Source organism: Lentinus tigrinus (assembly GCF_003813185.1).
Source record: "Lentinus tigrinus ALCF2SS1-7 unplaced genomic scaffold L226scaffold_2, whole genome shotgun sequence".
Taxonomy (NCBI): domain Eukaryota; kingdom Fungi; phylum Basidiomycota; class Agaricomycetes; order Polyporales; family Polyporaceae; genus Lentinus; species Lentinus tigrinus.
In genome coordinates, this window is record NW_027137911.1 from 175,273 (window position 1) to 197,081 (window position 21,809).

Genomic DNA, 21,809 nt, shown 5'->3' on the forward strand with positions numbered 1-21,809 from the left:
CCTACGCTCGAATGTTTTTAAGCCTGAAGCCAAGGTCAGGGACCTGCGAGCACAAACTCTGACTGTCCTGTACTACGACAACGCACTGACTGCGATGGCGACAGCTAGGGAGCTCCATGATGGGTGGACGTTCACGCAGGTTGGCGGCGGGCAGGTCATGAAGGAGGGCGAGTGGCTGCCTGTGAAGCACTTCCCGACCACAGTGCACGTCGAGCTGCTAGGCTATCAGAGGATACCAGACCCGGTGAGCGTGTTCGGACGTGGTGTGCGTGGTTGTGATCAGTGCGTTGACCTATAAGGACAGTTCATCGGACTCCATGAGTGGGATGTTCAATGTAGATTAGACCCGGAGTATTCGGATGTCTTCACATCGCTGATTGACCCTACCCATACAGGGATCGGAGAAGCGGAATGGGCATTTTGTACATCCTTCACCGCGAGCGAAGCCGAGGTGGCCTCGGACAATATCGATCTCGTGTTCGACGGATTGGATACATTTGCGGTTGTAGAACTAGTGAGTGATTGCAAGAACTATACCCCTTTCGCTTGCTGACAGTGTCCTTTCAGAACGGGCACAAGATATTGGAGTAGGTACCGTTAGGAGGCACGCCGGACGTTCAATACTGACCTATGCATGCTTGCAGAACCGACAACCAGTTTGTAGGACATCGCGTACCGGTTAAGGAGCACATCAAGGCTGGGGAGAACACACTGGTGCTCACGTTCTCGAGCGCGTTCCGCAAGGTATGGTCATAGTATCTGATGCTTATGGAACGGTCCCGCTGAACACAGGACTTCTGCATAAGGGCCGCGAAATCGAAAAGGAGCATGGCAAATTCAACCTCTGGAACGGCGATTCTAGTCGTCTGCACGTGCGCAAGGCACAGTATAAGTCAGTGCTTGACCCAGTAGAAACCGAGGAGGATGGCTAACGTCCTTGCAGTTATGGCTGGGACTGGGGTCAGTTGGCATACCACTAACAAATCGCCGACAATTGTGCCTTACCTTGCTCTGGCAGGCCCGATACTCATGACTGTTGGACCATGGAAGCCCATTCGCCTCGAGACCTACACCACCCGCATCACGGACTTGGACATCCGTTCGAGGGTGAACGAGAAGCTTGGGGTGACCATCGACGTCACTTTCGAGCTGTCCAGGGATGACCACAGCGTGGCGGTCGTGTCCGTGAAGGATCCCGAAGGCAAGCTCGTCATCGGCCAGAGCAACATACCTATAAAGAGCCACAAGGCAGAGGCGCACTTCAAGTTGTCGCCGGGCGTCGTGGATCTGTGGTACCCAGTGGGCTATGGCAAGCAGCCCATCTATTCAGTCGAGTTGCAGATCACCAATAAGGCGAGCCGTAGTCGTGGGTAGTTGCGAGCGGGCGGATATTGACAGGGATGGCTTATAGGACGGGCACCTATTGGACACTAAGACCCAAAAGTTTGCACTTCGTCGAGCAGTGGTTGTGCAGGACGAGCTGGAAGGACAAGAGGGGCGTTCGTTCCTCTTCGAGATCAACAACATCCGGATATTCTGTGGTGGTACGCTCTTGCTGCAATGGTGCCGGGGGGAAAGGCCTGAGGCTTCGCGCAGGTTCAAACTGGATTCCGGCGGACTCTTTCCTGACAAGGTGAGCAATTCGCGGAAGCCGCCACTCCTCCACCCAGCTGACGGACCTCGTGAACGCCTCAAGGTTAACCGCTGAGAAGTACCGACAATGGCTGCAGCTTCTCGTGGACGGCAACCAGAACATGATCCGGGTCTGGGGCGGGGGTATCTACGAAGCGGATGCGTTCTACGACATTTGCGACGGTGAGCCTTCGCATGCATGTGAACAGTGCATCGGGTAGCACGACACTGACCAAATGGCCCAGAGCTTGGCATCCTTGTCTGGCAGGACTTCATGTTCGGCTGCGGCCAGGTAAATACAGCCGCTGTATTGGTGTGGGACTCCGATGTGCTCATTGCTCCGCGTAGTACCCAGCGTACGAGTCATTCACGAAGTCCGTTGAGGTCGAGGCCGAGCAGAACGTGAAGAGGCTCCGACACCATCCTTCCATCGTGATCTTCGGTGAGCAGAGCACGCCATCTGAATCCTCAAGAAGTTTTCGGCCGAGTACTCACCCCCAATCTGATATTCCACCTTCCCAGCCGGCAACAACGAAGGCGCGTCCATTTGCATTTACATTGACGTTGCACTGTACTCCGAGGCTGACATCGATCGATGGGAACTTGCAGATTATCAAGTGGCCGAGTCCTACAAGCTGGAGCTCGACTACTCGGATGAGAAGTCTGATTTCAGGAAGACCAATTTCCCCGCACGCTACATCTACGAGCGGCTTCTCCCGTCTGTCGTCGAACGGCTATCCGACATCCACTATCACCGCAGCTCGCCGTACAGCGGCTTCGGGAAAGAAACGACGGACAAGCGCTATGGCGACCTCCACCAGTGTGAGCTGCCCTGCCCTGTCGGAATATTCTAGCGTGGGCATAATGTTGAGTGATTGACAATTGCCTAGGGAACGTCTGGCATGGATCCCAGGAGCCATGGCACAACTGGGATATCCTCGCGGGACGCTTTGTGTCTGAGTTCGGGATGTCAGTATATGCGTTTCTGCGAGAAAATTCCCGTGCTCACCGCCTCGGCTGTTTTACGTCCTTCAGGCAGGGCTATCCAAACATCCGCACCGTGGACTACTGGCTCGGGGGCGACCAGTCGGAGCGGTACCCCCAGTCAAGGTACGGACACATGCGCACCACCGGAAGGTGGCGTCCACACTTTACGTACCGATTGACAATCCTCGCAGGACGAACTGCAACCACAACAAGGCCGATGGCTTCGAGCGCAGGATCGAGGTACGCTTGACCCATTGACCCATTGAGCCCGTGTGAGCCCCCGGAGCTCACTTGACCCCGCGTCGGACGCAGCTGTACCTCATGGAGAACTTCAAGCACGCGTTCGACATCGAGAGGTCAGTTCGTCCGGGCTGATCGTGCGTGATTGGCGGCCATCTGACAGACCCATGGGTAACGCGGCAGTTACGTGTATTACACACAAATTATGCAGGCGGAGACCCTGGCGTCCGCCTACCGGCTCTGGCGGCGGAACTGGAAGGGAAGAGGCAAGGAGTACACTGCGGGCGCGCTGGTGTGGCAGGTGAGCGTCCAAACCACCCTCTTCGCGGGCCTTCTACAAGTCCCGTGTGAGATGTGCATGACTCGCAACGACTAACGCGTACGCACCGTGCTCCTCCACATGACAGATCAACGACTGCTGGCCGGTCACGTCGTGGGCCATTGTTGACTACTTCCTGCGCCCGAAGCCAGCCTATTTCGCCATCAAGCGCGAGCTGCGGCCCTACACGGTGGGCATGACCCGCAAAGAGAAGAAGACGTACGCGGACGAGCTCTCATCCGCCTTCTTCACGATCGAGACCGTGCTCGAGGTCTGGGGCACGAACAGCACCCTCGAGCCGAAGCAAGCCACGCTCGAGGTCACCGCGTTCGACCTCCACTCCGACTGGCGCGAACGCTTCTCGCAGGCTGTCACGCTTGCGCCCAACGCAGCGACGGAGCTCTGGCAGGGCGCCCTCCCCGGGCAGCCCACGCGCACGAAGCTGAGCGAGGTTCCGCGGACGATCATCGTCTCCGCGCGCCTCCTCGACGCCGATGGAAGCGTTCTCGGGCGGTACGCGAACTGGTGCGTCGGCGTCTCCCGCTCTAAGCGTGTTCTGTGTGTCCACTGACCTGACCGTTCGCCTTCGCATACACACACACCTTCCTGCTTCTGGACCGCGCCGGACCCTGCTGTACGGGTCTTGCATGCTCCCCGGGGTCGCATGACTGCTGTGCATTGCAACCGTCGCCAGGCCCGAGCCGTTCAAGTACGTCCACTTCCCGACCCGCGAAGCAGTCGGGCTGCAAATCGACGTGAGCTCCGGTGGCGGGCACATCACGCTGTCCGCCAAGAAGCCGATCAAGGGCCTCATCCTCGACGTCGAGGGCGCAGAGGACGCGACGTGGTCCGACCAGGCGATCGACCTCGTGCCGGACGACCCACAGGTGGTGTCCGTGCAGGGTCTAAACGGGCGCAAGGTGCTTGCGCGGTTCCTGGGAGATGGCTCCGCGTGAGATCTGGGTACCGAATTCCGGCGTTCAGACGTTCAGGCATTCAGGCGCAGTCGTTGGCGTGCTGGCTCGGTCCCAGGGCTGGGGTGACTCCAGACTCCGGAGGCAGCTCATTTGGGCGGTGAGGTAGACAAGAGCGGTGGTGACGAGCGGAGAAGCACGGATCTAGAGGGACGGGTGCAGAGTGAGACATGCAGAAGGGGGCGAAAGTAACGGAGAACAGCGAGCACCAAACACCGAGCGAGCCGCTTGTGGTTGGGATGTTGTACAATACAGAATGGAGAGCGAGCTGCGCGGGATGTCCTATGCTGTAATCATTTGACGGGCCTCCGCGCTTGTGGAGGCCGGCAAACGAAGATGTGCGTTATAGCTCTGCGTTTCGTGAGAGGATAGTAGCCGGAATGAATCTCAAAAGAGCGAATCCAGGACGCGTACCGTACCACGGAACTTGGCTGGGGTCTACGTTCCTTGAGTCTTCTTGACTCGCCGGCCTTGTCATGGTGGTCACTGTCGCTATCCAAGTCACCGGCATTTGGCCCGGACACGCGCCGCATAGCTGTCGGGCGGAACATACGACGCTGCGGCGAGTAACCAGCAAGCCGAGCAACTGGTGAGGATAGAGGAGATGAAAAGGATGCAATATAGAGCGTAAGTTAGGTATTTATGACGAATTACGAACCGCTGGGGAGAGAGCTGTACACGTGACGTATGCAATGCATCCCCATGGAGGGGTTAAGGTAGACCACAGTGACAAGGGGAATCGTACAAGCTGTATACACGACGGGACGGCGATGCAGAGGGAAGGGGGTGGAAAAGCGACCGGCGAAGCGAGTGAGATGGAGGGGTGAATGTCAATCACAGTCCAAATATACAAGAAGGAAAACGACAACCCAATGATAGCAATGTGTCAGTCATGAACGAGGGAGGAGAGGGAGAAAGAGGGAGAAGGGAGACGAGGGGGAGGGACGGATTGCCGGCATCCCAAGGCATAGCGGGTACCAGGGTGATACAGACCATTATGGAGATGTATGCAAGCGATGCGATATGTTCTATGGTTGATGAGGGGTCTTGAGAAAATGGTGACGATGCGAGACTGGGTAGGGCTGGGGGGTCTCCCAGAACTCGTTCACATGACGGTGCAGCCAGTGCCCTTGACTTCAGCCTGGTTATTCGGTTTGCGCTTCTCAATTTCAGCGAGGCACAGCTCGAAGACTTTCGCTATTAAGAAACGAGCCCCATCAGTAAACCTGACAGTGATGCATATATTGAAGTGACAATGAGTACGTACCAACGTTGATGTTTTGCTTTGCGCTAGTCTCTATATGTGCGGCGTCGAGCTCTCCGGCGAGCTTCTCGGCCTCTTGTGGTTGCACCTGTCTGGATGGTCTGTGAGAAAAAGTGAAAGTATGGGTGACGAGTCGGGCGCGACGAGGGCAACAACGCCACAACGAAGCAGGCGGATACGGGGAGGGGTTGCAAGGTGCATATATGCGGTACACACCTGTTCTGGAGGTCGATTTTAGAGCCTACTATTACACACGGGATGGAGTTCATGCCGCAAAAGTTGACAATCTTGTCGTAGACGACTTGGATCATGTCGAAAGACTTGTGATTTGTTACAGAGTACACGAGGACGAAGCCGTGGATGCCAATGGCATGCTTGGAATTGAGGATGGTGTATTCATCCTGCACGACGTCGGGGTCGGTTCGGATGGTGGTTCTGACGCTGAGGACGACGGCGAAGACGCACCTGACCAGCGGTGTCGATGATGTCACAGTCGTAGTCGACGCCCTTGTAGTTGACGGTCTTGTTGAAGACGCTCTCGATGGTGGGATAGTAGGACTCGACGAAATGGTTCTCGATGAACTGAATGACGAGAGAAGACTTCCCTGCACGGGGGGGCGCGCCGGGACGGGGGGAAATGCGGACCGTGAGCGGCGGGGGTCGCGTGGACAGGGGCGTGTACTCACCGACGGAGCGAGAACCAAGGACAGCGATCTTTCTTTTGTTGAGAATGTCGCCGGGCATGGTGGCGAAGGCGAGGGGAGGAGTGGGAGGAGCGGAAGAGGGAGGGGAGAAAGGAATGGAGGGCGGAAGGAGGAGACTAATAACCGGCCCGCAAATGGTTGCCACTCGCGATGATGTGGCTGGGGACAGTTTCTCCGTGCCTGCGAGGCGGACTGGGCGGCAGTTGAGGATTACACGCGTACGCAGCCCGTGGCGGTTTCAGATTCCGGGGGCGAGTGCGGGCGCGTGCGGAGGGATCGGGAGCATGACTGCCACCGTTTAGCCTTTTAACCAGCGACGACCAGACGCAGGCGCTCGACCAGCCAGTGCGAGTGCATGCTCTTGCAGCTGCACCTGCCAGTGCCTCCTCCCGCCCCTTCCTCTGGCCTCTCCCCGGCGCTCGCTCTTACGTCTCTGTGCCTGCTCACCTGCCCCGCCACGGTCTGCTGATGCTCTGATCTCCTCCCCATCCCACTCCCCCGCCTCCCGCGCCTCTCCATTGCTCTCCTCCCCGCGTGCACCCTCGTCGGCAATCGCGTTCGAAAACTGCCCTGTACGTACGGCCGCCACGGTCCCTCTGTCGGCCCATCCAATTACCACCACGTTCGTCCATCCGTGCCCACCATCGCCTCATCGTCCAATAGCCCCGCCATCGATCGCCTCCCATTCCCCATCCTCCGAAGCCCCTAACACCCCGCTGCGCTCCGTAGACATCGCTAGACCCCTTGTAGTATTTCCGCTTACTTCCTACCGTCTTCTTGCGACCACCACGCGGCTTCCGTGTGTGTATTTCGAGACCTTCTATCCAGCACGCCGCATACCGCCCTCTGTCACCCACAAAGCCACAGCGACAAAGATCCCTTCTTGACTATCTTGCTTCATCATCTCGCTAGGCCGCCCCCATCGCAACCTTAGTGCAAGGGCTCGACCGTCGGTGATCGCCTACCCCAGTCCCAACTCCATAACGAGAGGCCCCGCATCAACCCCCCATCATCGCAACTCACGCGGCCTGTCGACCAACCGTCGCTGCGGAGAGCACCAGCGACCTTGGCAGTCATTGGACATCGACGACGACTACGATCCTTGGCAGCGGTGCGTCAATGACACATCTCTGACGCTACCCTCTACGTACGATATGTCCGAGCGCACCTCCTTCTCAGAACTCCAAGTCCCGGTTCTCAGTGATCGCAGCTCAGCTATTCTCGACAGCAATATTATTGTCATCTTCCCTATATGCCATCTTTCGCCTTGCGGTCTCGCGGGGTGGAACTTTGAGCTTAATCATTCACGCTAGGGACCCTCGTCCAAGGATTCTCCAGCGGCTTGCATCACTGCGGGTGCCACGGGGAAATGATCTCTGTTGATAACGTCGCGTGCGTGCCCAGACATCACGCACGAGTCTACAGCTCGAGGGTCATGGAGCTCTCGACGCTCGCTCGGTGTGGGAGAAGACACGACGAAGGCCCGCTATAATGCCACACATATCGCCGTCAGCCATCTGCAAATCTCGATGTCGCCTCGCGTCCTGGCTTCGCAGAACCGCCATATCCCAGCCCGTGCTTCTCCCATCGCTGGCCGTTCGTCATTGGCCTCGCCCTCCGTTCTGAGCGGATGCAGTCCGCCCGACCGGCCCGTGCACATGTCGCCTCGTCCCTCGACATGGCTAGCAGCTGCGGGCATCTGCCCCCTGGGGATAGCGCAAACGAGGACCGAGTCGCAAAGAACCTTCTGAGTTTCGAGACACGGCCAGCGATAGTGCAAAAATGCGCGGCGCTCGAGAAGCCGAACCCCCTGGGGAGCCCAGACTCTCCCCGCACTGCACCCCCGTACCTTAGACGGTGATGGCGCACGGCGAGTGCGAGCTGGCCAGCGAATGATGGCCGCGCAGTCGACTCCTGCTGCAAATCTGGGCTCGACGATCCGGCGCGGGGAAGCGGGGGTGCATCTCCAACTTGCGTCGATGCTTCGTTCGTAGAAGCCCGCAGACCCTTTGGGCACGGTCTTTTGAGCTCTCAACGCCTCGGAGCGCAGACCATACTCCAGGCGCACGGCTCGGGAGCATTCATGATTGAAGAAGGAAGCGGGCGCAATAATGGATCAGTACTTCTTGTAAATTTCGAGCGTTCGTCTTCGTTGCAGCAATTTTTTGCGAGGGGATGCAATAGACTCCTTTTTGATTGCCTCATGCGTGTGCGGGAATGTAAATGGATGCTGGAACGAGAGACGTGCGTGCATCCATACTCTAGGCCAGGAACCCCAGTTGCAACGAGGTGCTTGAGAGGCCGTTTGGCAATGACCATCGGACCAGGGCATTGAATTAGCGCAGATGCAGTCGTCCGAGCCAGGAGAAAGTCGTCCCAATCTAGTAGAACCGCAGTACCACAAGGGAGCAGAAGTACTCGGGTCGAGTGCGCCCAGCACCTCGTGTATGCGCCACTCCGGTTACCGCGGGTGCGTGTCATCGAGACTCGCTCTCAAAATCGTGCAGGGATCGTTGTGATTGGAGGTGTGTCCCAGTGCGGATAGTTGCGCCCCAGCGTGTCGGACATGTGCGTCCATCTCTAAACTCTAAGTTTCCCGGACATCACCGCTGTGGCCTGCAGAGGAGATCAACACAGAGAAGGCAGGAAAGGCAGCACGTATCATGGATGTGGCCTGGGCGGTATGCCGCAGGTGGACGGCGGCAGTGGTGCGTGGGTGTGGCCAGCAGATGGCGAGAGCTGTCTGCATATGCGAATCCGCCACCGGGCTGTTGCTGTGGCCGCACTAGTATAGCGCGCCGGATACCCAGTTGAACGTGTACTCCGCTCTCACTGCAGCTCAGTCGACGAGAACACCGGAGCGCTAGCGTGAGACGATGGCAGGGGGCGGTTGAGAACGCAGGAGGCGGCGGCAATACGAATCAATAGATGTATCTGAGCGCGGACGTTCAGTAAAGTTCATGTCCGTTGGGATACAGGGCAACACATCACCTTCTGCGTGCTCGGCAACAGCGCGCATATGTCATAGATAAGCCAGGCTCAGCACGTTGCGTCGCCTGCCACACGGTGGGGGAGCCGGCCAGCAGCAACGGGAACCGTGTCGTACACGGCGGCGGAAGCGACGTCGGGTGTGCTGCAAGAACTGCGACGACGGTGCAACGTTTACGCCACACACGGTGCACGGTGCGAGAAGTGCTGCAACGTTGCCCCTGCCGAACGTGTGAGGGCTGAGAAGCTGCTAGTACGCCGTGTCTATACGTACGCAGGTGGGGAAGTCAAGTGCCCGGAGTGGCACTTGCGATAAGATGGGCGAGCATAAGTGGATCCTCGGCCGCGGTGTTGACGCAGTCCACATTCTGTGTCTCGGCGGCGAGATGTACCGCCGGACTGGGCCATGCGGTCCTGGACAGGGCGAGTACGACATATTCGTGTCGATTATCAGGGTTAAGCTCTCGCGAGCCACTCTAGCTCGCGGGATGCGGTCTATGTGTGGTCGCGAAAGGGGATGTCCTTATCTCAAGAGGACACACGAAGCTCTATCCCTTCGCTTCAGCAGCTGCAACGTGCACAAGCGGAAGCGAGGGAGAGGATTCTGTCACAACGCAATTCCGTGACCCGTCAGCGGCTGAAAGGCTGCGCAAAACTGCAACTTACGGCAAGCAACGTGCTCCTCCGGAGTGGATGAGAAAGGGCGCAGTGGGGCGCCCCGACCTGTGATCCGTGCAGCTGGTGCGTGGCACTGGAGAGATGCGCTCGGTATTCAGTACATGTCAGATCAATGGCGCAACGAGCGTTGGTCGTTGAGAGAGGGGCGTTCACTGACCTGTACTGTCGGTCTGTCTTTCCCTGTTCTTCTCTAAACATAGATCGTCCATGAGTACACACGCGATGGCAAGGGCGATGCGACCAGACATTGACTCTTGCCTCCGTGGTACCCGATGAGAGAACAGTCCTATAATTGACCAAGTCTCGGCCGGTCGCTATTGCATCAAGCAGAAGCACGACGAGCTTGGAAGGGACGCCAAACTATGACATACCTGGCAGATTAACGGCACGTAAACGGCGGTCAAAGTCTCCTCAGCGCCGGGCCCGGGTTTCGGGTGGAGGAATCATGGGAACAAGGTCCATGACGACTTACATATATGTATGATCGTCGCCAGAGAGATCAATGGGTACGACGAGCGTGAGGGGCCAACAAGGCTAGTATTTCGGCCGACGTGACTTACCTACTAGGAACTTGCAAACATGTCCGCCAAAACGTTATATGCGTGGTGAGCAAGAGCAACTCCAGCATCCTCTATCTCATGTGTATCCCAGGTACGAGGTCTTCTAGCATACCCATAGTCACTGCGTCCTGACTCGGCGCGTTAAGCACTAGGAGCAAAGCCAGATTTGCATAGCTCCATATAATATGCAGGTCTCAACGTACCTGCACACTTGAGCAGTACCAGACTGCAGCATAGGAGAGATCCTAGTCGTGGTGAGCTGTGAGGCTTGCTAGCGCTCGGACGCGACCACGTGTGCAGTGGCCCGAACGCGAGCGCGCTGCACGTGATGTTCATTTTGGGGGACGCGCGTGGCAAAGCGAACTTCAAGAGGCAGCAAGTTCAACTCGCGGTCAGCCACTCGCGCCTCTTCCTTCACAACCACCTCCTACTCGTCCCTCTGCCCGTCGCTGCGTCCCCCCTCTCTGCCTGCAGACTGCCCCACACCACAGATTAACTACCGCCATGTCTGCCACTACCACGCCCAACGACTCCCCCATTGGTACCCCCATCCAGCCTTTGCACAACCCCTCGCAAGCGGCGCACGTTGTCGTCCCTCAAGCGCCGCTCGGCAACGCCACTAACGGGCAGCTCAACCAACCGGGCATGGGTGCAAAGGCACTCCTCGCGAAGAAGTTCGCGAAGACACAGTGAGTCCTGCGTTGTGGATGTGGTCGCATTCCGAACCGCAGTTCATGTTCGAACTCGAACCAGCAACCCTACCTACGTCTCGCCTACGGACAACATGATGACCCCGTGCAGCCAGAAGCTGAACGCGACGAAGAAGAAGCACTTCACCAAGTATGTGTTCAGCACTACTGCGACCGTGGGCAATGCTGATCGTACCCATTGCAGGGGTGCGGCTAAGCCCATGCCCTCGCTCTTCAGCCAACAACAGAAGGATGACGATGCGGACTCGGACTCTGAAGAGAGCGCGCCCAAGACATCCACAGAGCCGTCAACAGACAGCAAGATGGACGACGACGAGAACCCGTTCTAGATACTCGAACAGCAGCAGTCCGTTGCCACGGCCGCTGTGCCGGAGAGGTTCAAGGTTGTCGCCGTCGATCTTTATTCTGTACGACTATTCCACGTCCCGCCATCGTCCATCGTCCATCGCAGTCCTTCTCGCGTATCTCGTCTCTCGCCGCTCGTCCTGTTTTGTTTTGCTGTCACGACATCCACGACTCCGTAGTGCCGAGTGCACCTGTATTCTCTCTGTCCTTTAAATCTACCCGAGGCGTGGTTCCTCGTGTCGAATGGAGCACAGTTGTATCATTTTCGAAGCAACAAGACCGATCGACCACGATGCTGGGACTGCAAACGATGATATCCGTTCCTTGAGAGCTGGCGTATCGAACGTCTCGTACATGAAACTAAGGTACTCTAGGTATATCACCGTCTCTGCCGAGCACGACGGCGCTGTCCCCCCCCCCTGTGAGATCGCTAGGTGATATCCGCTAGTTGGGCGGAAGTCGAGTAGGCAGAGAGCGTCGAGAAGACCGAGTGGAACGACGCAGAGAAGATCTCTGCCAGAGGGGTTTCATCGATCCAGCAACTCGCCTTGAGAGGCGAAAAAACAAGACGAAGAATACACCCTTCAAACAAGGAAATAGGGGAAGGCGTACTGGACGCATCACGGAAATTCCATTATAGACCCCCCAAGATCCAGCCGTCCTAGACGTTCGACTCCGAGCGTCCACGGGATAAGTACAATAGGATAAAACGAGAGAGCACATGAATCCGACATTATCGTAAGACGTGGTATGAGAGAATGACTCCGTGGGCGGATCTAGCACAAGAAAGTGTCCGTGGCGACCCATGTGAGGGAGATATATGCTTTGAGATGACGACGGCCCGAACCAGACAGCGTGTCCTTCCTCCGTCCGACACCAACACTGCGCCGACGTAGCGGCCGTAGCTTAGTTCCTCCGGCAGCAGCGGAAGAGGTTTCGCCTGAACCAGTAGAAGAGGCACTAAAAAGGGGGCACGCAGAGTCAGGTGATGTTCGTTTTCGAAGATAATAGACTAAACTTACTCCGATGAACTTGACCAGCGCAAGACCGAACGTGGAGTAAAGGATGACAGAGAAGTAGATGTTCTGCCTCTCCTGCAGAGTAGTCTTGTCGGTCTGCTCGTTGCCGGAACCCAAGCCGTTCAGGTTCTGGATCGCAACGGCGAGACCGGCATTGCTAAGCATCCAGAACGCAACAAGACGCGTGCGGAACGTCTTGTTCTCGTCGTCCATGGTCGGCTTTTCGATCTCCTCCTTTGTCTGGAGCTTCGTGAGGGCACGCGTGACGGTCTCCTTGAACGCCGCGTCCAGGTCCTCCTTGTTCCGTGTGGTGTCCTCGACGACGGCAGTATCGGCGTCCTTGGTCTTCTTCGACGATACCGACGGCAGCGCCTCCGCCTTGTCCGAACCCTTCGTACCCCAAGAAACATCGTGGAGGTTGCAGAATGCGTATACGTTCAGGACGTTCGTGAACGAGGGGGCCAAACAGAGATACTGGAACATGCTGGATCCAAGGTGCCAAGGGTCACGCTGCATCATATGTTAGACGACTGCGCATTAGCTCTGCAATGCAAGGGGCGAAACGTACGTAGAGGAGACAAGCAATCAACCAGATACCGAAGGTCGACATCATGGCAGCAATCAGAGCACCAATAGGCGGCTTGAAGATCTTCCCGAGGATCTCAGACGTCGAAGCTCCCTTCAGTTCGTTAGGAATATTCTGAATGCAGGAATTGGTGTGAGCGTAGGAAGAGAATGTATATGTGAAGAGAACCCACCTTGAACGCGACAACCGTCAACCAGAACGAGCAGACCAGCAAGTATACAGCAAGAATACCGTACACCCTGGGAGAAGACAGTGAGAAACACGAAACATACAATACTTAGTGCATTCCGAGCTCACCAGAGGGTAATGTTGTACGTTGCACGCTCACCCTTGGGTCGGTTACCTAGCGCCAAGACGAACTGCAATGCCAAGAACGCAAGGTAAATCCACTTGAGAACGAGGTTGACCCAGTGCGTCTAGAGGGCTGTCAGTGGTACCATCCAACCAGGACGGACGTGTTATGAGACTTACCGCAGTTACCCCACCGAAGATGACGATACCTTGATCAGGAAGCAGGTCGATGATGATGCTGAACGTAAGCCAGATGTTTGCCAGGGCGAACCAAGAGAAGACCAGTGAGAAGATGTTGTACTGCACTCCTCTCTTAGCACCAAGAAACAGCTCGTACTAGCGTGTTACGTACCAATGCTTGGACGTGGAAGAAGAACATACGGATGATGCCATGGCCGGACCGGTACAGCTTGAAGAAGTTCACAATGGCGTACTTGCAAAAATATCATGAAACCATGGCTCACGTTAGAACTATCGGAGACGGACGTACCACTGATGCGGCGAATGAACCGTTCAGCCAACGCCGACGTTGACCAATCAATTCAGCGGCGGACTCGGGAACATCCGTCTCGGCCTTACTGGGCTTGACGTACGTCAAAGTCCACTTGTCGTTCGCCTTCGCGACCAGCTCGAAACAGAGAATACGGTCCTCAGCCAAGAACATGTTCTTCGTGAAGATGTTCATGCCGTAGATACCCTTAGGGCCAAGGCGATCCGCGAGCGAGTGGTCACCGTGGAAATACTGGTCTAGTGGTCGGCCGAGAATAGCGCGGAACCGGTACGCTGAGAAGGCACCGGGCAACACGGAGACGTAGCCAAAACTGCTCTCAAGAGGCTTGTCTGTGACACGGAGATGACATGAGCATGGTTGGGAACAATCCAAGCGACAGGTGCCTACCCAGAATGTTTGACATCTTGTACTCGAAGTTTTGCGCAGCAACAAGCGGGTTGAGCAGCTTGCGGCCGCCCTCAATCATGGCGTGAATTTCACCACAGCATCCACCGAGGTGCGGGTCGTTGTAGAAGGCCTCCCACAAGTAGTAGATCGACTTGCGGCCGGGCTTGGTGCCTGCATCGATGAGAACACAGATTTCCGGCTGTGTGACATGGTCTCAGGACGGAGCGCTCAATCAAGAGTTTGACTGCGCACCTCAAGCATGCGGCCGATGGCGTTGAAGAGCCAACGATGGGAGTTAATCTTCTTCTGGTTCTTGGCCTTGATGACCAGAATGATCTGGACGGGCACGAGGTTGTTGGGGTCCTCGCCCTGTGGAACGACTAGCTGAGGCGTGGTGTCGACTGACAGTTGGGTCGTGTACTGAGAGGTACGTCAGCGCGCATGTCAAACGTGCCAAAATGGTTGCCATACCTCGAAGATGTGCGCGACGGTGTCCTTGCCATCGACCTGCTTCTTCATGACGCCGTCCTGGTAGACACCGACGGTCGCAAGGATGTCCAGGACGGTCTTGTCCATGGGTTCAAGACCATCAATGATGAGCGCCACGGTGATCTTCTGCCATCCCGGCGTACCCTCTTCCGCTGTCCGACGCCAGTACTTGGACTGCTTCGTTTTGCAGATGTCACGGATGTTCAGCATGACACCGTGCAGGGTACGCGCGTAGAGGGTCTTGTCTTCGTTATAGGAGGTGACGGCAATCAGGAGCTCGGTCTGACGGTTGTACATCTTTGTACGGAGGCTGTAACCGTTGGCCTCGCTGAAGTCATCGGGGTCACAGGTGGCAGCTGTGTACCGCATGTGTCTGCGTAGCTCTTGAGTGTGCGCGCTAACATGAAGGCAATGATCCACTTACGAGAACTCGGTGCTCTTGCTGCTCTGCCATTTGGGCTCGATGGCACTGAAGATGGGAGTCGGGACTGCGTATTCGGTGATGAAGTTACCCTTGGTGAGCTTGACCTTGCGGGTGACACCACGCTTGATGGTCTGTCGGCGCCTCCACTGAGACTCTGCACCCATAGAGGATGTGGACGCGACAGACATGGGTCGCGCACCACCGTACGGGTCACCGTAAGAGTTGGGGTCGATGGGGCTACGCGTAGCGTACTTAGCCGGAAGCGTAACATCTGCCGACACGGAAATGAGACTTACGGGTACGATGTCCCATGCTCCCTCGTCAGTGGACGCTTCTCCTCGTCATCATCGTAGTCGCCAAGGTTCCCGAACTCGTTAGGGAAGGACGCGACGCTCTGGTTCGGAGTGGGGAAAGAGGGCTCCGCGAAGTTGATTGCCCGCTGGCGGTCAGTAAAGGGATCGGTGAGGGTGAGGTCCGTTGTGGAGGATTGGGAGGACAAGGAGGGGAGGGGCGGGCGCTGGTCGGCCATTGCAGGCGGCGTAGGACGAGGTGGTGGTTGAGGTTGTCGTCGGAGGGCCTGCCTGATGGGTCGTGGAAGTTGCGGAGAATGCCTGCCCGAGTGCTTTTGTACCAACACTACTGAGCGCCCTCAGGCTCATCGCCCCGCCCTTCCTCTCCCAATGAGACTCCTGCCACCTCTTGGCCGAGCGGGAGGCGATGCTGCGCTCTAATTATGGTCGTCCCAGAGATGCCTCCTCCTCTCCTCTCCTCTCCTCTCCCAAATGGTCTCTGCGACTCGCGCATGTCTTGCTCATGCTCAGCCACAGCATCAATGTGGTGACTTTCATGCCAAAAGCCTAAGGCTCAGGGAACCAAGGCTGAATGGGGGGGCATGCTGAGCTGCGCAGAAGCACCCCCGATAGCGTTTGTGGCACCTACGTAGCAACCTTGCGCGCTAAGGGGTGGCCGGGGTAAGACCTCCGTGCTGGTGCTGTGCGGCGTGCTTAGATCTGTCTTTCAGCGCATTTCACACTTCCCTCATCCAAGTGATGCGCGCGGGTCCTCTATGCCTCGTGTACCGTCGTGTTGTACCGCCGAGGTGGCCAGTCGGATAGATCTTCAACACTACGCATCCTCGAGCTTGCAGGTGCACGACCCCGCTCATCGTGCGTCCCGCAAATCGCCAAGCAGCCTGAATAGATCTCCAGCCGTCCGCCGCAGTGTCAGTGATCGATCTTATTGGCAGATCTACAAAGACCGATTCAAAGCCACCATAATTGCATAAGCGCCCTTCGCGGCCGCCCAAGCGTTGGGCAATGGGCGCGTCGGGTTCCGCGTGATTTGGTGACCGCGGACTTGAGACGCATTTACACGACTCCTCCGGCGTGTCGCGTCGGTCTTCCTGGGCGCACACGCAGGTCAGAGGCCTGCTGACATACTCATCGCAATGGCAGCTACGGCTCAATACCCGGTCATTCTATACCAGTGAGTCGGCGTATACTGCAATCCAATATCCAGGGATGGACCGTTCACACATTTCCCACTGCCAGTTATGATGCTTCTCCAATTGCTCGGAAGGTGAAGAACATGTTGACTATCAAGAGGATACCTCACGCCAGAGTCGAGGTCGGTACTTGTTGACTGGTAGCACGGTCGCCGCCGGTTGACAGCTTCCATGTCTGCCCGCTGCTCACCAGGTGCCCATGACATTGCCTCGCCCCGACCTTGCAGATCGATTGGGCGTGAAGTATCGTCTTATACCTGTCCTGGCTATAGGAAGGGACGTCTACTGCGATAGCAGCCTCATTGCGTCCGTGCTGGAACGTCGCTTCCCGCCTTCCGAAGCCTTCGGCACGCTCTTCCCCAAGCGCAGCGGAGGAGGAAAGGCCGACACCGGAATGATCAAGGCCTTTGCTATGAGCTATGCGGACAGAACGATTGGGCAGCTGGGTTCACTAACCCTTCCGTACCACAAGTTCACCCAGGAGTTTTTGGATGACCGGAGCGCTGTGCGTCTTCTCTGTCCCGCGTCAATGTCACGGAATAGTCGCTCATTGAGCTGGATTGCAGTGGTTTGGGAAGAAGGTCGATCCTGAAGCCATCGCGTCCAACTTGCCTACTGTTAAGAGTTGGCTGTCTTCCCATCTGGTAAGCGTTCAAGCGTCCCTTCGCATGCTATCACTAGTATTGTCCCCTTATGTTCACATCACCGTAGGCTCTCATTGAGGAACAACTGGCGGACCGCCGGACATGGCTGATGGATACTGAGACCCCCGGCCTGGCCGATATCTCCATTCACTACGTCTGGGAATGGATGCAACAATTTAGGCCACTACGGTATATGCAAGACCTGTTCGACCCAGCCAGCATACCTGCGACGACCGCAGTACGTCGATCCCAAATGGTTGCCGTGCCAGATACCGACTGACGTCCTTGCCGCAAGTGGATCACCCGCATGTCCGAGTATATAGCCGCATCCAACGCAGCCCAGAAACTCGTGCTGGGGACTATTCCCGGCGCGCAGGCTGCGGAGAACATCACCTCCTCGGTTGCAGAAGACCCGAAGGTCGTGGGATTTGATGAGGTTGAGGCGTCCCGACTCGGTGTTAAGTTGCAGCAAATTGTGTCTGTAACTCCGTCCGACAATGGTATGTCCGTCTGTGTGGGCTGTCCGTGACGAGAAGTACTGAAGGCAACTCCTTTCACAGGTAAAGTAGCAACAATTGGACCCCTTGTTGCATTGAACAAGGAGGAAGTCACAATCAGGACAGAAGGCTCTGACGGCACCGTGTTCTGTCATTTTCCCCGCCTCTACTATGTGGTGAAGCCTGGAGTTGGGTCGAAGCTCTGAGGCACCCTTGGGGCTGGGAGAGGTGTGGACCATGTCTTTGGAACGTCACGGTATACAATGGTGACCGTCTGGCTGCTTCCTTTCTGTTCGCATGTTACTATTTATGTTTGGATTTGGACTTTTCATGACTCGGATTCTATGTTGGAGTTGGAAGCACTCATCAGGATGTCATCCCTTCTGACTTTGCTATGTAACTACGACACTCCGGATTCGGATGAAGTTCCCCAACTCAATGCCAGTGCTGTCTGCTAGCTCTCATCCCGAACCAAGCACAACGACGACGTTGATCAGAAGGTCAGCACCTGTCAAGACTGTAATACACGATGAAATTTCCGGGGTCCGAGTGCATGCAGTTGCAGTCTGTCTGCTAGCCGGGCTTGAAGTTCGCGCGCCTATGTAAACCGCAAATGCTTGGCGGGCCGGAAAAGCACGCGCAGGGCCCAAGGCGCGTTTGCACTGCTGCATCATCGGATTCATCCTCTTGCTGTGCGTCCTCTGCAGGCGATACCTCATCCCGTTTCACGTACACTGCGACCTTCGCAACCCGACCCCGGAGACCTTCTGGGCTGTGTACGAGAGCAATGCCGACAGACAATGCGGCCGCGCAGGCGGCGCCAGCGAACGGCGGTGGTGGTGGCAGGGCGGAAGAGGAATCCCCGCTGCGCAGGTTTTGGGGTGTCGCCCAGGTAAGCAAACGCATACAGTTCTTGTCGGGCTCATGCTGGTGATGCCCGAGGTATAACGTGGTTTGACATGCGCTGTAGCAAATTCTGTTGTTTTACGCGATAAGTCAAGTCGGTACGCAGCATTATCTGTCGCTGTTTCACTGCGTCGGTGCTGACGCTGTATTTCGCCTTCCCTTCGGGACCCTCGGACGTTGACAGCTACCAAGTTCCTTGGGTTCGGGAAGCAACAGCAGCCAGCACAGCAGCAGCCGGCCGTGCCTGCGGGGTCCGTCCCACAGGCGCAAGTGCCCGGACAGGAAGCCACTGCAAATGCAGTCCCTACACACGCGGTCGCAGCCTGGCCGCTTGGTATTCCGCTGGCGATGCACGTACATCTCTCGACGTCTCCAACAGGTGATGTCTTCTCCTCGAAATGGACGTCTGGGTACAGGAAGGACAACGACGCCGATCTGCCCAGCTTGGTGTGGAGGAACATCACATTCGGGGACTGGAATGAGAAGCGCGTAGCGGACTTCACGGTGAAACTGCCGGAGGTGCGTGGTGTGTTTTGTTATAACGGACTGCATTCAAACGTGTGCCTGTAACGTAGAGCGTACTGAACAATGGATCCCTTTGGGCCGATGTCTTCCTTGTGCGCGACGGTGCTAGCCCGGATCCTTCGGATTCAAAGTTCGACCCCCGGGCTGTCCACCATGTTAGAACTCGTGAGTGCTGTATTTGCCCACCGGTTAGCTAGTGGTTAACGTGGTCTAGCCTTGACGAAGTACCTCCCCAAAACCAAGGTCCGCAAGGTGAAGAACCTCCTGAGCGGCTCCGTTGAGGAGACTACTGAGGAGGCCGAAGAGGTATGTGCAGTAGTGAGTTCGATTAAGCCGTGCAACTGACAGGACACTTTCAGGAAGGAGAGATTATCGTATCACACTGGCATAATGTGAGTGTGCAAGTCACCATTGGGAAACTTGAGACTGACCCGTCACAGAACCTCACCCTCGCGCTAATCTCTGACAACCCGGCAATTCAGCTCCAGCAGGTCCAACCAGCGACTGCGCGTTGTGCGTTCTATAGTTGCAACTGGTTTCATTTTCATATTTACACTCATATGGTCCGACAGATATTCAGCTCACCCCTGAACGCGACGAAACTGGACGACCATACTATTGGCCCATTATATTCCCCAACGAGTTCTGGCACCTCCGCTCGCAGTACATGGAGCTTAACCACACCACACCCACGGTTCCTCTGCAGATTGAGTTCCAGCCCATGGCATACTGGAAGTTCACCATCTTCGCTGCGCTCACCCAGAGCTTCGCGGAGGCCGCTAAGCAGCAAGGTGGCAATTCGGCTTCCGAGCTTGATGAGGTGAAACGTATGCTCGTGGAGACGAATCCGTACTTCCTTGGGCTTACGGCGCTGGTCAGCGTCCTGCACGTTGTGTGAGCTGAGTTGTTCCGCTGCGAGTTGTGCATATACTAAGCACAAAACAGGTTTGAGTTCCTCGCCTTCAGCTCAGATGTTTCGCATTGGAGACAGAAACGGGAGCTTGTCGGTGTATCCGTTAGGTATGAAGTTTCCTTTGCTAGTCGTTCGACTTACGATGACTGATTTCGCGTATCTTTATAGAACTGTTCGTCTAAGCTATTTCGTACTTGTCTCATCTGCTTACTTGAACTTATTTCGTTCTAGATTGTTACAAACGTCGTGGTGCAGATTATCATCTTGCTTTATCTCATCGACAACAACGAACAGACTAGCTGGATGATTTTGATGGGTTCTGGAATCGGTGTTGTGATTGAGGCATGGAAGGTGAGCGGTTCATGGGGGCTCAATCCATTCTATTTTGCTCAAGTCCCGGCCTAGATCACGAAGGCGGTTGATATTAGCCTGGCACCATCGCCTCCTGGTTCTTGGTTACCCTACATGATTGATATCAAAGGTCAGTGAGCTACCGACGAACGTCTGACAACGCTCAATGGGACGCCCTTCAGACAAACATGTACTAAGCGAAGATGAGAAGAAGACGCAAGAGCAAGTTCTCTGGGCCTATGTTTTCGCCTTTCTGCAATGTAATTGACATAACGATAGATACGACAAGCTTGCGTTCCGCATCGTTGCCTACTTCACCATCCCCTGTTTGGCGGCATACACGGTCTACTCACTGCTCTATGAAACTCACCGAGGATGGTATTCGTTTGTTATTTCGACCTTGACGTCATTTGTCTACATGTTCGGCTTTGTGAGTAACACTCTACTCTTCCGTTCAGGAAGTCTGACGCACAACTTTCTTTCAGGCGCAACTCATCCCGCAACTGATCATCAACTACAAGCTCAAGAGCGTGGCGCATATGCCTATGAAGGCCATGGTCTACAAAACGCTCTCCACTGTAGGTGCTTCGACGATGTGTTATGACGCGGTGCTCAATGGAAGCGTTCTCACTAGGTTGTCGATGACCTATTTGCGTACGTACCCCTCGGAATGTTCGGGAGTCCGAGCGCTCATGTTTCTTTGCAGCTTCTGTATCAAGATGCCAATTCTCCACCGGCTGGCGTGTTTCCGTGACGATGTTGTATTCCTAGTGTTCCTCTATCAGGTGCGTATTGCGTTCCTGATCGTCGACATGACCGACCAACGTGCTCACCATGCATGGTGGTGCTCGCAGCGATGGATCTACCGAGTGGATCCTAATCGGGTGAACGAGTACGGTCAGGTGATGGAAACTGACGTGAATGCCGTCGAAGGCAAGGACACGCCGAAGACGAAAACAAAGAAGGCAGAGTCGAAGAAGAACCGGTGACGTCTCGGTTGACTGTTGTCGACCGGGGAAGTGTGGGGTCGAGGGTGTGGATGGATGCTATCTCGGCCGGAGCACCCACGATCAGACGGCGTTTTCGAGTTCTGTGGGCGGATATGGCATGCGGGGACTTGCTTTACGGAGAGTGATGATAGATCGGATAGTATAGAATGGACTTGTGTCCGGCTGCATTGCCTGAGAAGGCTTGTAGCGTGTCGTTCGGTGATCCACTGAACGACGTGCATGCGGAAGGCCGTGCAGCGAGTATTCAACCACAGCTGTGCGCTCAGGTGACTGTGTGGCCGCTGGTCGGTGGACGGAGTGCCGAGAGGGAGTAAGTATGGCATGGACAGCCTGCCAGCCGCTGCCATCACA

At 56.2% G+C, this 21,809-nt stretch overlaps 7 protein-coding genes across 7 annotated transcripts; 4 read left to right on the forward strand and 3 right to left on the reverse strand.

Moving 5' to 3' along the window:
• The first annotated feature begins 12 nt into the window (after positions 1–12).
• On the forward strand, positions 13–4,539 carry L226DRAFT_529131 (glycoside hydrolase family 2 protein). The gene is made up of 22 exons (XM_067679536.1): positions 13–244; positions 305–335; positions 396–514; positions 568–587; positions 645–744; positions 807–892; positions 944–960; positions 1,019–1,353; positions 1,412–1,544; positions 1,597–1,633; positions 1,697–1,815; positions 1,878–1,924; positions 1,981–2,074; positions 2,155–2,169; positions 2,242–2,454; positions 2,523–2,601; positions 2,668–2,742; positions 2,811–2,859; positions 2,932–2,975; positions 3,043–3,160; positions 3,267–3,703; positions 3,873–4,539. Exons 1-22 carry the CDS (start codon positions 95–97, stop codon positions 4,132–4,134), a joined length of 2,580 nt encoding a protein of 859 aa, XP_067541245.1. The 5' UTR covers positions 13–94; the 3' UTR covers positions 4,135–4,539.
• Positions 4,540–5,257: 718 nt separating this feature from the next.
• Positions 5,258–6,160, reverse strand: L226DRAFT_452674 (uncharacterized protein; the record flags this gene model as incomplete). The annotated part of the gene is made up of 5 exons (XM_067675079.1): positions 5,258–5,349; positions 5,420–5,508; positions 5,633–5,817; positions 5,882–6,021; positions 6,103–6,160. The coding sequence occupies 5 exons, from the start codon at positions 6,158–6,160 to the stop codon at positions 5,258–5,260; spliced, it is 564 nt and encodes a 187-aa protein (XP_067541246.1).
• Positions 6,161–8,011: 1,851 nt separating this feature from the next.
• Positions 8,012–8,824, reverse strand: L226DRAFT_116857 (uncharacterized protein). The gene has a single exon (XM_067672178.1). The coding sequence runs from the start codon at positions 8,599–8,601 to the stop codon at positions 8,152–8,154; it is 450 nt and encodes a 149-aa protein (XP_067541247.1). The 5' UTR covers positions 8,602–8,824; the 3' UTR covers positions 8,012–8,151.
• A 1,716-nt stretch (positions 8,825–10,540) lies between these two features.
• Positions 10,541–11,692, forward strand: L226DRAFT_556611 (uncharacterized protein). The gene is made up of 3 exons (XM_067683140.1): positions 10,541–11,035; positions 11,100–11,186; positions 11,241–11,692. Exons 1-3 carry the CDS (start codon positions 10,851–10,853, stop codon positions 11,383–11,385), a joined length of 417 nt encoding a protein of 138 aa, XP_067541248.1. The 5' UTR covers positions 10,541–10,850; the 3' UTR covers positions 11,386–11,692.
• Positions 11,693–12,307: 615 nt separating this feature from the next.
• L226DRAFT_542015 (chitin synthase) lies at positions 12,308–15,637 on the reverse strand (the record flags this gene model as incomplete). The annotated part of the gene is made up of 13 exons (XM_067682103.1): positions 12,308–12,361; positions 12,424–12,930; positions 12,989–13,120; positions 13,179–13,245; positions 13,304–13,422; positions 13,478–13,597; positions 13,650–13,730; positions 13,788–14,137; positions 14,196–14,394; positions 14,448–14,615; positions 14,667–15,057; positions 15,109–15,345; positions 15,405–15,637. The coding sequence occupies 13 exons, from the start codon at positions 15,635–15,637 to the stop codon at positions 12,308–12,310; spliced, it is 2,658 nt and encodes an 885-aa protein (XP_067541249.1).
• A 777-nt stretch (positions 15,638–16,414) lies between these two features.
• Positions 16,415–18,222, forward strand: L226DRAFT_498293 (uncharacterized protein). The gene is made up of 7 exons (XM_067677657.1): positions 16,415–16,593; positions 16,659–16,734; positions 16,806–17,117; positions 17,179–17,256; positions 17,324–17,494; positions 17,552–17,756; positions 17,817–18,222. Exons 1-7 carry the CDS (start codon positions 16,556–16,558, stop codon positions 17,957–17,959), a joined length of 1,023 nt encoding a protein of 340 aa, XP_067541250.1. The 5' UTR covers positions 16,415–16,555; the 3' UTR covers positions 17,960–18,222.
• A 205-nt stretch (positions 18,223–18,427) lies between these two features.
• On the forward strand, positions 18,428–21,713 carry L226DRAFT_529137 (cleft lip and palate transmembrane 1). Its single transcript, XM_067679537.1, has 17 exons — positions 18,428–18,645; positions 18,724–18,757; positions 18,844–19,178; positions 19,235–19,349; positions 19,399–19,490; positions 19,544–19,576; positions 19,625–19,697; positions 19,757–20,078; positions 20,130–20,199; positions 20,329–20,448; positions 20,503–20,578; positions 20,631–20,670; positions 20,728–20,878; positions 20,934–21,026; positions 21,083–21,102; positions 21,155–21,233; positions 21,303–21,713. The coding sequence occupies exons 1-17, from the start codon at positions 18,541–18,543 to the stop codon at positions 21,435–21,437; spliced, it is 1,893 nt and encodes a 630-aa protein (XP_067541251.1). The 5' UTR covers positions 18,428–18,540; the 3' UTR covers positions 21,438–21,713.
• The last annotated feature ends 96 nt before the right edge of the window (positions 21,714–21,809 follow it).